The 17,283-nt window shown below is 48.8% G+C and overlaps 5 protein-coding genes across 5 annotated transcripts; 4 read left to right on the forward strand and 1 right to left on the reverse strand.

Moving 5' to 3' along the window:
- Nucleotides 1-170: 170 nt before the first annotated feature.
- Nucleotides 171-2,112, forward strand: N7503_007370 (chaperonin-containing T-complex subunit CCT4; the record flags this gene model as incomplete). Its single annotated transcript, XM_057066917.1, has 7 exons — nt 171-218; nt 269-320; nt 378-400; nt 457-486; nt 539-568; nt 622-1,194; nt 1,255-2,112. The coding sequence occupies 7 exons, from the start codon at nt 171-173 to the stop codon at nt 2,110-2,112; spliced, it is 1,614 nt and encodes a 537-aa protein (XP_056920598.1).
- A 1,105-nt stretch (nt 2,113-3,217) lies between these two features.
- On the forward strand, nt 3,218-9,012 carry N7503_007371 (putative NF-X1 finger and helicase domain protein; the record flags this gene model as incomplete). Its single annotated transcript, XM_057066918.1, has 4 exons — nt 3,218-3,228; nt 3,276-6,898; nt 7,248-7,637; nt 7,700-9,012. 4 exons carry the CDS (start codon nt 3,218-3,220, stop codon nt 9,010-9,012), a joined length of 5,337 nt encoding a protein of 1,778 aa, XP_056920599.1.
- A 794-nt stretch (nt 9,013-9,806) lies between these two features.
- On the forward strand, nt 9,807-11,198 carry N7503_007372 (Zn(II)2Cys6 transcription factor domain-containing protein; the record flags this gene model as incomplete). Its single annotated transcript, XM_057066919.1, has 3 exons — nt 9,807-9,872; nt 9,972-10,666; nt 10,829-11,198. 3 exons carry the CDS (start codon nt 9,807-9,809, stop codon nt 11,196-11,198), a joined length of 1,131 nt encoding a protein of 376 aa, XP_056920600.1.
- Nucleotides 11,199-11,719: 521 nt separating this feature from the next.
- Nucleotides 11,720-14,597, forward strand: dapB (dipeptidyl aminopeptidase dapB; the record flags this gene model as incomplete). Its single annotated transcript, XM_057066920.1, has 3 exons — nt 11,720-14,090; nt 14,147-14,416; nt 14,473-14,597. 3 exons carry the CDS (start codon nt 11,720-11,722, stop codon nt 14,595-14,597), a joined length of 2,766 nt encoding a protein of 921 aa, XP_056920601.1.
- A 1,471-nt stretch (nt 14,598-16,068) lies between these two features.
- Nucleotides 16,069-17,093, reverse strand: N7503_007374 (class I SAM-dependent methyltransferase; the record flags this gene model as incomplete). The annotated part of the gene is made up of 3 exons (XM_057066921.1): nt 16,069-16,807; nt 16,908-16,937; nt 17,035-17,093. 3 exons carry the CDS (start codon nt 17,091-17,093, stop codon nt 16,069-16,071), a joined length of 828 nt encoding a protein of 275 aa, XP_056920602.1.
- Between the last annotated feature and the right edge of the window lie 190 nt (nt 17,094-17,283).

A 17,283-nucleotide genomic window follows, 5' to 3' on the forward strand; every position in this document is an offset into this window, starting at 1 on the left:
GTGATGTAGCAGAGAGCTGCGGTGGCCGAGCTCAACTCACTAATCAGTGCCAAGCTTCATCACCGCCCCAGAACCTCGCAGAATTTCTGTGTGTTCACTCCACCACCGCCGATTCTACTTCCCCTGTTTGTTGTTTTTACAAAGGTTGCTTTTTGATATCAACATTCAAGATGGCGACCGCAGTGGCTCAGGGATCCGGTGCCAACAGCTCCTTCAAGGTGCGATTCGTGAACTTCTTTTGTGTGGACTGAATTCTGATAGCGAGCAGGACAAGGAGAAGCCTATGGCCGTGCGGGCCTCCAACATTATGGCAGCTCGGGGTATGTCATTCTTTCTTTTTTTGTTAACGAACCATTATACTGATGTTTGATTCCCAGCCGTCGCCGATGCTATTCGCACAGTACGCATACCTAAAACCTGACCGATTACGGAGATGAGGGGCTAACGAGGCGACAGTCATTGGGACCCAGGGGTATGGATAAGATGGTAGGTCGACCATGATTACTACCAGTTCGCATGATGCTAATGTTTTTTATAGATTCAAACCCCCAAGGGAAACACTATTATCGTATGCCAGCCGCCCAATTCCTGTCGATGACCTCCCCGACTAACCCCCCGCAGACCAACGATGGAAACACCATGTTGAAGGATATGAGCGTCATGCACCCCGCTGCCCGTATGCTGGTCGACCTTAGTGCTGCACAGGATGTTGAGGCTGGTGATGGAACAACCTCGGTCGTTGTCATTGCCGGCAGTCTGCTCGGTGCTGCTGAGCGTTTGCTCTCCAAGGGCATCCACCCTACCGTCATTTCCGAGTCGTTCCAGCGTGCTGCCAGTGCCGCTGTCGAGATCCTCCACAATATGTCCCGCCCTATCAACTTGACCGACCGTGCCACCCTCCTCCAAGCTGCCTCGACCTCTCTCTCATCGAAAATTGTCTCCCAGCACTCTGGCTTGCTGGGCCCTATGGCCGTCGACTCTGTGTTGAAGGTTGTGGACCACAAGACTGCTGAGAACGTTGACTTGCGAAACATTCGGATCGTGAAGAAGGTCGGCGGTACCATTGAAGACAGTGAGATGATTGATGGCTTGGTGTTGAACCAGCCCGTTATCAAGAGCAGCGGCGGTCCGACAAGAATTGAGAAGGCCCGGATAGGTCTCATCCAATTCCAACTGAGCCCGCCCAAGCCTGACGTACGTGTTTAGGCCCTGGAATATGGCACCGAATTTATGCTGACTTTTTCCTCTTTTTAGATGGAGAACCAGATCGTCGTGAACGACTACCGCCAGATGGACAAAATTCTGAAGGAAGAGCGCCAGTACCTGCTCAACATGGTCAAGAAGATTCAAAAGACCAAGTGTAACGTGCTTTTGATCCAGAAATCTATTCTGCGTGACGCTGTTAACGACCTCTCCCTGCACTTCCTGTCTCGTCTGAAGATCCTCGCCATCAAGGATATCGAGCGTGATGAGGTTGAGTTCCTCTGCAAGTCTCTTGGCTGCAAGCCCGTCGCCAACGTCGACTCTTTCACCGAAGATAAGCTTGGTACTGCTGACCTTGTTGAGGAGGTCCAGGCTTCGGGCGCCCGCTACGTTAAGGTCACTGGTATCAAGGCCCCCACTACTACCCCCACCAACCAAACTGTGTCGATTGTCGCCCGCGGCGCCAACCACCTGATTCTGGACGAGGCTGAGCGATCCCTTCACGACGCCCTTTGTGTCATCCGCTGCCTCGTCAAGAAGCGCGCTCTGATTGCTGGCGGTGGTGCCCCTGAGGTTGAGGTTGCACACACCCTTGCCATGCGGGCTCGTGAGCTTACAGGTACCGAATCTATCTGCTGGAAGGCCTTTGCCGATGCAATGGAGGTCATCCCTACCACTCTTGCCGAAAATGCTGGTTTGAACTCGATTAAGGTCGTCACTGAGCTGCGTCACCGTCACGCCCAGGGCCAGCACAACGCTGGTGTCAGCATTCGCAGTGGAGGTGTCAAGGATGATATCACTGAGGAGAACATTCTGCAGCCCCTGCTGGTCAGCACCAGTGCTATTGAGCTTGCTGCTGAGACCGTGAAGATGATCATGAGAATTGATGATATTGCTCTGTCGCGGTAAAGAGATCACACTGCACAGGGATGTATGATGAAATGCAATGTGATTGCAATGAGTAATTACCAACAAAAAAATAACCCGTTTTTATAGAAGTCTTCTAGATTCTTCTCTTTTCATAAACTAAGATTTATCGGATGAAACTTTAGGTATCTTCTACATAGACATATGGGTGTATAGAACATTAGTAAAATGATGGTCCAATTGGAGCACTGATATATCTAGTCCAAGGGTGTGGCTCGTCTCGTTGAAAATATGCACAGCCTTGGCAAGATGCCCTATTCGAATTCACATGTCTATCAGATGTGACGTGTCATATCAGCACGATAGCCTGGGTGAGCCAGCTGTATTTGATCGCGCCAAGCGTGCCTATTTTAATTTACTTTGTTGGTACTAGTGATCATAGAGGTCTTCGCAGGCAGGACCATGTGTGGAAGTCTAGGAAATAACTCACACTTGACGCCACCAGTGAGCCTAGACGAACAGGGATCAAGTCAAGTTCTTAGAATCAGCTGTTCACCTAGAAACCAACAAAGAACGGTAAATCTCCAACGTCTTGATTCTTAGGACCGATTCGATTGGTCGGCCTTGATATCTACACAGCAAAGTACAGGGCGGTGTTGAGTGCTCTAGATCGGCGCGTAGTGAAACTCCACATGTCGGCTCATCAAGAGTGGACCCCAAAGAATTTGCCTTGTGAACTATAGATGAACCCATAGATTTTGGACTTTAGTGCATACCCAATCATTTTACGAAGATTGATGAGGCGCGGTCCGTCCCGGACAACCGAACGCTTCCTACGTGTACATTGCGCCCCAACATGTCTAGATTGGTGGGCTATGTGGTGATGATGCAAACAATCCATTCATTTTGCTGCAGCTATCCTGATTCGCAAGCCTTGTCAGCCTATGTGACAAGCGCATTATGAGCCTTGAGCCAGAACAAAGGTCTTTACCTACCCGAGGCCCTTCATCAAACACGCATATATAACGGACATTTTTTCCTTTAGCCTTCCATGCTCTACCTACTAAGACAACATTCACACAATACTCCAGAAGGTTTTCTTAATAAGAATAGCAACAAAAGTCACTGATCCACGGTCCGATACAAAATGGTCGGAAAGTAAGCTAGACCCATCTACAACAGTTTCTGTCTATTGACCATTACAGGATATGTTATGCATTTGCCCAGCGTGGCTCCTGTCGTTTCAAAGACTGTCGATTCGAACATGATCGCCAATATGATTCGCAGTCTCCACCTAACAGGGCGAGGCGACAAGATCCCAGGCCTGATCAATCTGGTGAGTTTGGTTCTTGGAAACGACAAGCCCCTGGCGGTTACAACAACCGTCCACTGGGAGCACAACTGGGCCCATTCTTCAAAGAGGCTAGGAGACTCATTGAGGTTGATGAGAGCACATTGCAAAATGTGGTGCGGTGGCTTTCCAACGAAGGCGGCCTGAGACGGATTCAGGAGCTGATCCAACGGGACTTCTCCACTCTATCAAAGTCTATGAAGAGTACCACCTTCCATGAGGAGATGCTTCCATTTTTGGAACTCGTCACCTTCTCCGAGGTCCTCTCATCTTTGGTTCTGGAGCAAGCTGTTGTCACGATCTACAACTGTATATTCGGGCCTGGCGGTCGCCGAGGAGAGCCATTCTTGGGATTTCTTGCCGAAGCCGTGGAAATGGAAATTGAGAAAAACACGAGTACTGCGTCCGGATATCTTGAGGTGTCTCTACTGGTCTTTTCCCAGGTTGTCGAGCTGAACTCGACTGCCTTCATTCAAGAGCCCTTGAAACCAATCGCACAGCGCTTTGCAGATATTCTCACCACACTTCATGCCCTGGATAGCGCATGCTCTGTCCATCAGTCATACCAGTACTTGGAGCGCCTACAGCGCCGCCTTGATATTGGACTCTCTCTACCAAACTTGTCAGGAACTTTGAAGAAACTTGTACCGACCCAGAAGACTGCGGCCTTTATAACTCAACGAGATCCACCTGGTGGCCGCCACGATAACGACCATGCAGATATTTGCAAGATAAGAATCATGCCAACCTTCGACGAGATATCCAGCTCGCGCTCAGAATACCTTCCGCCCAAGGACCCCCGCCAATGGCATGTACCTGGACTTGCTGGGCTGCTGGATAGGAATTTTCGACTCCTCAGAGAAGATACAATTGGCCAGCTTCGAGATGTCATACACGCGGAACTCCAGCCAGGCATCCGCCAAGATGGCCGAAGAAACCAAACCAGAATGCATGTTTACAAGCAAGTCACCGTCCATAGGGTGGCCGTGCATCGGCATTCGGGGATGCAGTTTTTAGTTGGGTTTTCACAGCCGCCAAATTTGCGAGGCATGGATAGTACAAAGCGAAGAGAATGGTGGAAGCTTTCGAAACGGCTCCAAGAAAGTGCCCTCGTATGTCTCATAGATCCCAGAGGGTTTGCGATATTTTGCACAGTGTCTACTGCCGATCGACCCAATGCAAAGGTGAAATCAGATCCCAACGGACAGAAGCTGTCTGGGTCTCTTTCAGAGAGCGGAAATGTGGCGTCCATTGTCCTGGAGCTCGTAGAGCCCACCGAAGACAATTGGCAGTACATCCTGGATTGCCAGGCCTCAAGAAGAAGCCTCTCGGTTTCGCTTGTCGAGTTCCCTGGTATTCTTTTGCCCTCCTTTCAACCTACTTTGCTCGCTCTCCAGAAGATGCAGAAGGTTGCAGATGTTTCTATGTCAGAATTCCTTGCACCTCATGATGTCAATTCGCTGTCGCTGCTAGTCGATGTACCTCCACCAGTTTATGCCACCACTCCGGGGTTTAGCTTCGACTTGAAATGCCTCATGGATGATAATACTAGCTTACAAGTGCGTCATTCTCAGCCGGTAGAAATAGAGAGGCTTAAGCAACACTCCACTCTTGATAACGCACAGGCTGAGGCACTGGTCAGCACCCTCCAGCGGCGAATTGGGTTGATTCAAGGCCCACCAGGGACTGGAAAAAGCTACACAGGTGTGGCACTGATCAAGGTTCTATTGGCAAACAAAAAAAAGGTTTCCAAGGGGCTAGGACCCATCATATGCGTCTGCTACACGAATCATGCACTCGATCAATTGCTGGAAGATGTTTTGGACCACAACATCACTTCTCAGATCATTCGCATTGGCTCTCAGTCCAAGTCGGAGCGTTTACAGCCGCTCAATCTTCGAAAGGTCGTTCAAGATACAGAAAAGACACGATCAGAGAGACATGGTCAATGGGAATTGCACAAGAAATTCGATTCTCAGGGAGAAGATTTTCAGAAGCTTCACCTCAATGCGACCGGTTCAGAGATAAGCCTCAAGTTTTATCTTCAGAGAAACCATCCTAATCATTACCGCCAGCTTTTCGAAAAAGACGAAGAGGGATGGCAGGAACAAAGAGGAAGTGGGCAGAATAATGTGATAAGGTCTTGGTTGAATGGCGGCAAGTCACTGAAGGGTCAGCCCCGCGTGGTGGACGTACTCAGAGCTGTCCATGTCAATACAATGACAGCCGAAGAACGTAAAATTCTCTACGACTACTGGCTTGAGACCCAGAAAGTCAGTACGCATTCCCAAGCCCAACTAGTGCTCGCTGAGCACCTGGAAACCAAGTCTTCTTGGGATAGGATACGCGACGAGTTGGATCTTCGGTGTCTTCGGAGCGCAGATATCATTGGCCTGACAACAACAGGCTTAGCTCGAAATCTCAATATGCTGCGGAGATTAAGATCTAGGGTTCTCATATGCGAAGAAGCTGGAGAAGTTCTGGAAGCCCACTTGCTCACCTCACTGTTGCCATCGGTTGAACACGTCATACTCATCGGTGATCATCAGCAGCTCCGTCCTCAAATACAAAACTATGGACTTTCTCGTGAGAGCAATGAAGGAAAACAATACTCATTGGACCGCTCACTGTTTGAAAGGCTTGTAGAGCCCGATGAGGAGGTCGGAGTTCAAATTCCGTTCTGTACTCTGGAAACTCAAAGACGGATGTCCCCGTCGATATCCCGCCTGGTTCGCGACACTTTGTATCCACGGTTACAAGATGCTCCATCAGTTTCTGAATATCCAGAGGTTGCTGGGATGCGAAAAAGGCTTTACTGGCTTGATCATCGCCAGCCAGAGGGCGGTGCCTCAAACCAAGACCCACTAGCGGCCTCTCGCTGGAATGATCATGAAATCGATCTGACGGTTTCTTTGGTGAATCACCTTCTCAGCCAGGGTGTCTACGAAAGTGGAGAAATTGCTGTCCTCACACCTTATCTGGGCCAACTTCATCGAATGCGCCGAAAACTCGCTGGGTCATTCGTCGTCACTCTGGGGGAAAGAGACCAGGAGGACCTGGATAATGCGGGCTTCGAAGGAGACGAGACTCAACAGCAAAGAATAGCGGTTTCGAAATCAACGCTTCTTCACCCTCTCAGAGTTGCAACAGTTGACAACTTCCAAGGTGAGGAGGCAAAGGTTGTGGTGATTTCTCTGGTCAGAAGCAACAGCCAAAACCGGTGTGGTTTTCTTCGTACGCCGAATCGAATTAACGTACTTCTATCTCGTGCAAAGCACGGGATGTACATCATTGGGAACTCTGAGACATCCAGAGGTGTCGAAATGTGGGGGAAGGTCCTCGAAATTCTGGAAGAAGACGGGAACATTGGCCCCCATCTGGAACTGAGCTGCCCTCGTCATCCTGAGACTCCTATTGCCGTAACAGAGCCTGAGCACTTTGTGCAATTCTCACCAGAAGGAGGCTGCAGTCTTCAGTGTGGGAAGCGTCTCCACTGTGGGCACCCCTGCAAGCAGAAATGCCATTCTGAAATGTTGCACAAGGCCGTCTATTGCTCAGAGCCTTGCCCTCGCCCACGAAAGGGTTGTACCCATACCTGTCCGAAGCTTTGTGGAGACGTATGCCCGGATAAGTGTAAAGTCTCGGTTTTCGATGCCGACAGAACTCTTTTGTGTGGTCATAAAATGGCCTCTCTCCCGTGTTGGCAGGCTCAAGATCTTAGCACAGTCAAATGTCCGACACTTGTCGAAAAGAAGGTTCCACACTGCAATCACACTGTCACCGTCGCCTGCCATGTTGATGTGAATAGTGTAGATTATGAGTGCAGTTGTATCTGCAATACTGTGTTACCATGCGGGCATAACTGCAAGCGTCATTGCTCAGAGTGTGTCAGGCGCACACTCGACGGTTCAGAAGTCAATCATGCATGTATTCAAAGGTGTGGACGACCATACTCCACATGCTCCCATGGCTGCAATGCCGAATGTCACGGAGAGAACCCTTGTCTTCCTTGTACTTCGCCTTGTGATGTTCAATGTGGGCATTCCAGATGTTCCCGGAAATGTTCCGAGCCATGTGCTCCTTGTGCAGTTTCTGAGTGCCTATCTTCATGTCCACACAGCTCTTGTACCATGCCTTGTGCCGCGCCTTGCGATCATATTCCGTGCTCACTTCGATGTGAGAGACTTCTATCCTGTGGTCACCAATGCCCATCCGTGTGTGGCGAGGTATGCCCACCTGAGCAATTCTGTCATACTTGTGGATCCGACGAAATCAAAGATACCCCGGTGGACTTTATCTTGGGTGAATCGTACCGCGAGATCAATCTTGCGGAGAACCCTTGCATCTTCCCTCAATGCGGCCATTTCTTGACTATCGAAAGTATGGATGCCCAAATGGATCTCAAAAAGCATTATGTTATGGATGACATGGAGAGACCAATCTCCATATCCTCATCCTCAGAGCCTTTTTCCATCGAGGATATTCGAACGTGTGCTACATGTCGAGGCTCATTGCGAAACCTTTCGCGTTATGGAAGGCTTGTGAGACGTTCCTTGCTTGACGAGGCGACAAAGAAGTTTATCTTGTATTTGAACCAACAATATGTGCCGCTCGCTCAAGATCTACCTGCGGTACTGTCAGAGTTGCAGCTCAGTGAAGGGGCCATGGCAACAGCCATAAGAGTCTTTCAGGGGCGCACTAAAATCGAACTACAGGGCCCCGCAAATCACCAGGTGTCGCTGATGAGTAACCTTGTCAATAAAAAAGGCAGTGGCCGCTGGAAAGAGATATTGGCTCTCCGGTTTCAGATAGCAGAGTACCAAGCAAAGGTGAAGACGGAGGAGCAACCGTTCAGCCAAGTACACAACATGGTCGAAAACGCACGTCGCCGTAAGAAGACATCCGGCAAATTTGCCTTCGATGAAAATGTGCTTCAAACCAAAGGCCAAATTCAGGCTACCGCACTGCAACTCCGTTTGGACACGGCGTTGCTCGGCGATTTCCTTTCTATGAAGAAACTCGTCCCTTTCGGTATAGATACGAGCGATGTACAGGTCAACCTAAAAGAGAACAGAAAAGAGTGCCAGCGGCTCATCAAAGAAGCAATAGACTCCCATCGAATCTTGCAACAGGCAGAAGGCAACATTTTCTTCGCTCAATTGTGTGCACTCGAGCGACAAAATGCGAAGGAGCTTACTCAAGCTGAGACTCTGTTTAAAGAGGGTAATGCAGCTATAGAAGAGGCTCAACGGCTGTGTGATTTACATCCTGGGCAGACACGCGGTCTATCGGAGGAGATCGAGGGTACTAAATCTATGCTTGGCGGAGCAACCTTCTACACCCCAGTGACCAACGCAGAACGTCTGGCAATTGTGGCCGCCATGGCGACGGAGTTTCGAGGAACGGGCCATTGGTACTACTGTGAGAATGGGCATCCTTTTACAATCGGAGAGTGTGGAGGTGCTATGGAGTTATCAAGATGCCCTGAGTGTGGATCGGCTGTGGGTGGTCAACACCACCGAACAACCAACGGGGTGACCCGTGCACAAGACTTGGAGGCAAGATTGAGAGACTTGCATATTGACACTTGAGCTAAGCGCAGACGCTAGAAGAACTTTGGATACTCAATTTGCAGCATTGGAGGTAATTTTCGAAAGCGAGACGGATAAAGATTGTTCGATATGAATAAATTGAAAATGAAATTGATGGAGCGCTCATTATTTCCCACACACTATACCCTGCATGGCTTCGTCAGAGCTATGTTTAGCATTTCATTGCCAACGTAGTAGTCTTTCCTAGCTGTGTACATTATCTGCCCTAATCTAAGGAGAAAGTGAAACCCAAAACTCATGAACTATACCCGTTTTGTATTCCTTAGACTGTATCCAAGGAGCTGTCGGTGATTTACAATCTAGGCAGCGATGTATTAGACTTTAGGTTTTCAATTGCCTACCAGAAAAGGCAAGTCAACTATACATAGTAGCTCTGATGATCCATTTACAGTAAAGTGTAGTTTTTGGCCCCCTGTTTGATCGCCGCTGATCATTACCGCATTGACATCACAGCCATCAGAGTAGATGAGACCAAACCTGGGGTTTGAATCCTTCCAGACGAATCCTTGACTAAGGATCTTTCATAACTAATGTAAAAGCATGCAGTCTAGTAGCGGTGTGCATCGAAAAGACCTTGAGCTTGTTAGTTCCAATTCAATGTTTACAACTTGTAGATCCCAAACGCAGATAGTACCCCACACCGGAGTTTCATATACGTGATTACGATGAACTTCTGGCCCCCATAGCCCCCAAGAATCACTGCTGATGCAAATCTGTAAAAGTGATGGAATCTCCATCTTCGCGCTAATTGAGTCATTCACCTTCACGACAATATGCCACGCCGCTGCCATACCAAGTCAAGGCGGGGCTGCGTACAATGTAAAGAACGACATGTTAAGGTGAGCGGTAACTCCCAATTTCAAATTTATAGCAGAAGCTCATTCATTCTTTTGCCATATTTCTTCGGGGTCGTTGTCGTTGGCTAATGTTCTAAATAGTGTGATGAGAACCGTCCAACATGCAGCCTCTGCATTCGACGCGGGTTAGAGTGCGAATATGTAGCACCTCGGCCCAGACGCAGACCCATGTCAACAAGCACAAGCTCTCCCAAAAATGCAAGATCTGACAGATCCTCATCGCAATCCAGCATTTCTCACTCGGATGACTTTATAAGGCTCCCGCGCTTGCAGGAAATGCAACTATTCTACCAGGCGTGCGAATCGACTCTTCCCTCGATAGCCAAAGACGACGAAGATAGCCGCTTCTGGAACGGGAAGATTCCCCAATTTGCTGTCTGCCACGACTATGTCATGGACAGCCTACTTGCTGTGTCTGCTCTCCATCTGGCGTCGGAGCAAATGGATGCTGATGAGATTCCTACATGGCTGGAGACTGCTTTAACATATCAGACTCATGCGACTGCCGGTTTGCGACAAGAGCTGGTGACAAACCCGCAGAATATCGAGGCGTCTTTCATGTGCTCAGCTATTATTCTGATATTAGTGACAGCTTACCCAGGCGTTTGTCGAGATGAGACGCCGATTGACCCGCTATACGAGATAATGACACTTCGCTCGATTCTGAGCGGAGCTGCATTTTTATGGATGCAGATGTTTCGCGGTACCGAGCGGGCTTGGCTTGATGCTTGGATATACCAAGATGGAAGCAACAGACTTGGTATTGCTAGGGCCAGGTAAGCATTCCCATAATTGTGTGGCCGGTTTGACTTGATCTAGAAGCTTATCATCAAACTCATTGCAGCGAGGATCCAAGTATAGTGAAACTACACATGTGGGTGACATTATTGAAAATCGAAGATCAAAGCCAGATTCGAGACTAACTCCAACATCAATAGGAGCATTCTTCAAAAATTCCATACTTTGCGCCCATTTATCGAGAGTATTCAGGGGCCACAACGCAATATTTACCGAGATACTTATAAGCTACTGCTACAGAGCCTGGAATGCTGGCCATCCGGGCAAGGGAGCCTAGTCTGGCCAATTCGAGTCAGCGATGACTTCATGAACCTAGTCAAGCAAGGCGAATGGATGGCGCTTATCTTTGTCCTGTTCCATGGCCTGGACAAGCATCTATCTTCACGGAAATGGTTCGCTCGAGAGTCAGGGAAGCGATTGGTTCACGGCGTGATCCAGAACTTTGCTGGAACTTTCCCTCCAGAGTGGGTGGGCCTGGTTGATTGGGTTAGGCAAGCTGTGGAGGTCTGATAACCGGGGATTTTCATTCTTTTCTAGTCCTGGAGGCTGTGATCAATATTCTAATCCTTTAACGGGCGCTTGGCGGGGGTCTTCCATGCAAGTCATGCAGGTCATGCAGGTCATTTAGGAGTCTGGTTATTATGTGATATGATGAATGAATGCATTGAATTGATATACCGATCTTGGTATAGATGTTCATGAAATGATAATTTGTCCGTTCTATTTTAGTTAAATTTGGCCCGTTGATGTTGTCATTGATTAGATGCGCCACTGTCCCGAAATGGGGTCCAATAGGGGATTGCCTTTGTCTTTCGAGGAACTTAACAATCACGTCTTCCTTGGAGCTTATCGTTTCACCAATTTTGACTCAATTATAATCAAAACCTCTTAATGATTTCGACTTGACCCCCTTTGCTCGCAATTCGCAGATTTCTGTCGCGTGAGCTACTGGTGTCCCCACGGATCCACTCTTCTCCCTGATAAGATCCGCCCAGGAACCTCAGCTTTACCCCGAGTTGCTACCATCGATCATGGGGAAACTCGACAATGAAAGCACCCCTGAGGCAGTGCCGCTAACTCGACGACGATCGACCTCACTAGAATCACACGCAACCTCCGATTCGGGACTGTCGGTCGCTTCAGCCTCATTCATGGAAGCACACAAGGAAGAGCTGTTGGCCGCGGCTGACAGGGAGGGGAACGACGAAGACCGATACCGCGATATCGAAGATGGCGCTGAACCCGGATCCGACGAACCATTTCTATCTCGCAGCAAGAAACAGACCCCATCGAGCAATCGTATGCGCCGGGTTCTCTGGCTGCTCGGCTTCCTCTGCGTCGGTGGCTGGGTACTCGCATTCGTGCTATTCCTCGCTCAAAAACGACCCACTGCCTCCGCACTCTCGTCTGTATCTACGGTCAGCATTCACGATCCGGACTCGGCAACAGGTGGCACGAGCTACGGAAGCCCGGTGACTCTGGAGCAGGTGTTGACGGGACAATGGGCCGCGCAGTCACATGCTATCTCGTGGATTGCCGGACCAAAGGGTGAGGATGGCCTTCTGGTTGAGCGCGGCGAAAGCGGAGATGGATATCTACGTGTGGAGGACATTCGCAGTCGCAAGGATGGCGTCGACGGCCTCGATACCAAGGTGCTGATGAAGAAGTCTCACTTCACGGTGGACAATGACTTTGTTACCCCGGGAAAGACATGGCCAAGCCCAAATATGGAGAAAGTTTTGGTCGCATCTTCGCTCAAGTCGAACTGGCGACACTCATACTATGGGAAATACTGGATCTTTGATGTTGCGACTCAAACGGCCGAGCCGTTGGATCCGAGTAACTTGAGCGACCGAGTGCAGCTGGCTGCCTGGTCGCCCCAATCTGATGCCATTGTTTTTGTTCGGGATAACAATGTCTACCTGCGCAAGCTGTCAACTTATCAAGTGACTCCGATCACGAAGGATGGTGACAAGGATCTTTTCTATGGTGTTCCTGACTGGGTGTACGAGGAAGAGGTCTTCTCGGGCAATTCTGGGACTTGGTGGGCGCGTGATGGCAAGTTCCTTGCTTTCTTGCGGACCGAGGAGGCTAAAGTTCCTGAATATCCTGTTCAATATTATCTTTCTCGCCCCTCGGGTAAAAAGCCCCTACCTGGACTCGAAAACTACCCGGAAACTCGCCAGATCAAGTATCCCAAGGCCGGTAGCCCGAACCCCGTGGTTCGTTTGGAGTTTTATGATGTGGAACAGGATGAGGTCTTTTCTGTCGACATGCCGGAAGATTTCCAGGACAACGATCGTATCATCATCGAAGTTGTTTGGGCCTCCGAGGGCAAGTTGCTTGTCCGAGAGACCAACCGCGAAAGTGACATTTTGAAGATTTTCTTGGTCGATACGAAAGCCCGGACCGGAAAGATTGTTCGTTCGCAAGATGTTGCCGGGCTCGATGGTGGCTGGGTCGAGCCCTCGCAGTCCACACGGTTTATCCCTGCTGATCCTGCAAATGGCCGGCCGCAAGACGGCTACATTGATACTGTGATCTATGAAGGCTATGATCATCTAGCATACTTCTCACCTCTCGATAGCTCTGAACCTGTCATGCTCACTAAGGGAGACTGGGAGGTGGTGGCGGCACCCTCCGCCGTTGACTTGGAGAGGAATCTGGTATTCTTTATCGCGACAAAGGAGGCACCAACCCAGCGGCATGTGTACTACGTGAAGCTGGATGGATCTGATCTTCGTCCGCTGACCGATACATCCAAAGCCGGATACTTTGAGATCTCATTCTCGGAGGGCTCTGGATACGCGCTCCTCAGCTCCAAGGGACCAGCAGTCCCGTGGCAGGCCATAATTAACACACTGGGGGAGAAACTTGAATACGAGGTTGTGATTGAGCAGAATACCCGGCTTACCCAGATGGTTGAAGACTACGCTCTCCCCGCGGAAATTTATACCAACGTAACCATCGATGGTTATACCCTCCAAGTCGTCGAACGCCGGCCCCCGCACTTCAATCCGGCCAAGAAGTACCCTGTGCTTTTCTACATGTACGCTGGCCCCGGTTCTCAAACCGTGGATCGCAAATTTACTGTGGATTTCCAATCCTACATCGCGTCTAGCTTGGGTTACATTGTTGTTACTGTGGATGGCCGAGGAACAGGATACACTGGCCGCAAGTCGCGATGTATCGTCCGCGGCAACCTTGGTCATTATGAAGCTCACGATCAGATCGAAGCTGCTAAGCTTTACGCAGCTAAGGACTACGTGGATGAAACGCGCATGGCAATCTGGGGTTGGAGTTTCGGCGGTTTCATGACCCTCAAGGTTCTTGAGCTCGATGCAGGCCAGACTTTCCAGTACGGCATGGCCGTGGCACCTGTGACCGACTGGAGGTTTTATGGTAAGAGATGCGTCTAGCACATGTTTAAGAATTCGGACTAAAAGTAATTGTTACAGACTCGATCTACACTGAGCGTTACATGCACACACCTCAACATAACCCGTCAGGCTACGAAAACGCAACCATCACGGACGTCAAGTCCATGGGTGAAAATGTCCGATTCTTGATCATGCATGGCAACTCAGACGACAACGTCCATCTTCAGAATACCCTCAACCTCCTCGACAAGCTGGACTTGGCGAGCATTGACAATTTTGACATGCAAATTTTCCCCGATTCAGACCATAGCATTATCTTCCACAATGGACATACCATGGTCTATGAACGTGAGTTTACCTTTTATCCCCTTTGGAATTTTCACATAACTAATGCGCTCTGACAGGTCTTTCTAGCTGGCTAATTAATGCGTTCAATGGTGAGTGGCATCGCATCGCGAACCCGAAACCGCAAGAGGATTCGGCGTGGAATAAAGCTAAGCGCTCGCTGTCGCTTGCTTTTCTTGCATGATTGTGTGTAGATACTCGACTGGTGATTTTCTTTTAAACATACTATTTTCGGTTTTTTTTGTCTGAATTCCTCACGAAATCCCATCCTTAGCACCTAAATCTGGGCAGTATTATTCAGGCCTCTATAATTTTTGGAAGCCCATGCACTTATGATAAGTCCATGAACAAACTGAATCTTACAGTCGCGAGCGGTAACTAGCCGCATAATCTCGCCTCCTTCTCTATATTCAGTGTGTGTATACTCAGGATCTGGTCTAGAAGATCGTGAATAAAGGTGCTTCTTGATAAAGCCGACATGATCTGACTAGTCAAGTGTCGCTAACTGCCACAGGCATTCGATAATTGGTATCCTGATTGTCAGCTAGTGATAACAAACAACCTGATTTCTGCTCAAAGGAGAATTGTTCTACAACACACGCAAGCACGATTATCTATTCGAGTGAAGTCTATTCAAACGTAACTTAGCACCAATTTGCCAGTAGTACACTGGTGTCAGGGCCAAATTTAAATTGTTTAAGGAAATAGTACACGCTGCAACCCTGATGTTTTGTCAAGATCACACCTAGGACTATCGCCTTTAAGCTTAGCGGTGGATGAACCTTTATCCATCCATTGACGGGCAATACAAACCGGGCCTCGATCACGTTACCCCACGGAATTTTCACGCTTGGACATCGGATCTGCGGGTACACTTTTGGCTCGAGCGATGGCAAAGCTAAGCATTCGACGGACTGGTTTAAATGGAAGTGATGATCCACTTAAGTACGTCCGATTTAAATCTGGCTATGTAAATAAACTTCCGCCCCTCTTACTCCCGACCCTTCTAATTATCGACAATTCACTATGTCGATAGTCAAGTTGCATAACTAATGGCCTAGAGGGTTACCCTACTATATCCGCTGATACAAAGAGCCCGTGGAGCGTCGATCATAGAAGGCTGATTTAATATAATGTTCAAAAAATAGGGTATTTTAAGCCAGTAAGATTCATCTGGGTTGTGTTTTGAAATCTTCTCTAAAGGTTCCATCAATTGAATCTATGTATCAAAATGTTGTTTTCCGAGCCTAAAAAGTACTCATTCGGATATTTGAAGTTTTGGCATAGTCACAAGGCGGCCACTTGATACCGCCGTACTCGCCCTCTTGCAGCGCTAACTACTCTAACATAACTGACTTCTTTTGGTCACCACCAGACTCAAAGTCGACAGAAATTCGTTGGGAAGTTTGGGGACTGTCACATCAATCTCGAGCACCTGGGCAGGTGCTGTCCCAGGTGATCGTGCACATGTGAATACTTTGACATGCGTACCTTTCCTACATGGTGTATGTCAGACACCGACATTTGAATCTTGGAACTATCTCACCATGTATTGGCTGGATAGGATTTGTAGCCAGACAATTCCATCATTAGGATTGGTGCTTGGGCGTGCGTCTATGTATCTAAAAGTATCAGATTCACACATGTGCACTTATTCAAAGTGACTTGAAACCCCAATTGACATGAATATCAAATCGGACATATCCACCGGACCCAATATCTCGCCAGCATTGAGCCTCCAGCTCATTCAATTCCTCCTCATTGAATGGAATCGAGTCTTTGCCTGATCGTGCCCACTGGAAACAGACACACATACTATTGGCCGTGTACGGCCCCAATGTGCTCTTGACCCGATCAGATCCCACGACTTCTGTTCCAACTTCGGCCAATCCTGCTGCCTCCATGTCACCGGGCAAAGTATTCCAGCCTACCTTGAAGCGAGGCGCGAAAGTGCCGATGAGTAGTTTTTCGATGGTATGCAGGGCCTCAAATGTTGATTCGGGAAAAAATCCGCCCTCGGACCAGGCTAGGAAGTTGCATTCTTCCCATTGTAAAGCACCGCCTGGCTTGAGCAAGCGACTCAGATTCGCAACCACCGGTCGCCAGTCTGACTCTAGAAGACCCATTGCAAGCATCCGAACATGAACCAAGTCATATGTCCCATCAAGCTCTTCTGGGATGGGCTCTCGCGCATCAAGGACGGACAGTTCAACGTTACTCGGAACTTCCGAAGGGAAAAATGACTTGGAAATATCGTAGCCATGCAGGGTGCCCTTTGGATACAATGGGGCAACCTTTATAAGAAAGTTGGCCGTTCCAGTTCCGATGTCTGCAATTCGAGCATTTTCAGGGAGTCGAGCTCTGATAGTTGGATGGATCTGGTAACCGAGGTTCCTGTAACGATTCAATGTCAGTGGAGATCTCGGGAATTCAAATGCTTTGAATTAAAGAGTATGAATTCAAAGCCCCAATCAACCTTGAAAGGTCTACGTACTCAGAAATGAGATTAAATTGTCCGTTCAGGCTGGATAAAACGCATTTGAAGTATCAGCTCGTGCATTTTTATAATCAATTCACACCCTAGATTTCAATTTCTATGTCGACTTGGGTAGTGGACGAACCGTGAAACCTCCCCTGTGGTGCGTAGCATATGCTTTTCGTATACCTCATTCGAAATCATCGTGAACACGTTGGGCAGCCAATGTTGAAACCCTCTGAATACAATGGAGTGTGGTGAGGGGAGAGTCGGAAACAGAATAAAATATAGGCTTTCTGTGCTGAATGACTGGACATTTGTTGACCTTTAATCAGATACTCGTGGGGCGCTTCCACTGTTACAACCGGGAGGATCGGCCCTCAAGGCGACCGCA

The sequence above is a fragment of the Penicillium pulvis genome (assembly GCF_028828015.1).
Source record: "Penicillium pulvis strain IBT 33274 chromosome Unknown contig_5_segment0_segment0, whole genome shotgun sequence".
NCBI lineage: Eukaryota > Fungi > Ascomycota > Eurotiomycetes > Eurotiales > Aspergillaceae > Penicillium > Penicillium pulvis.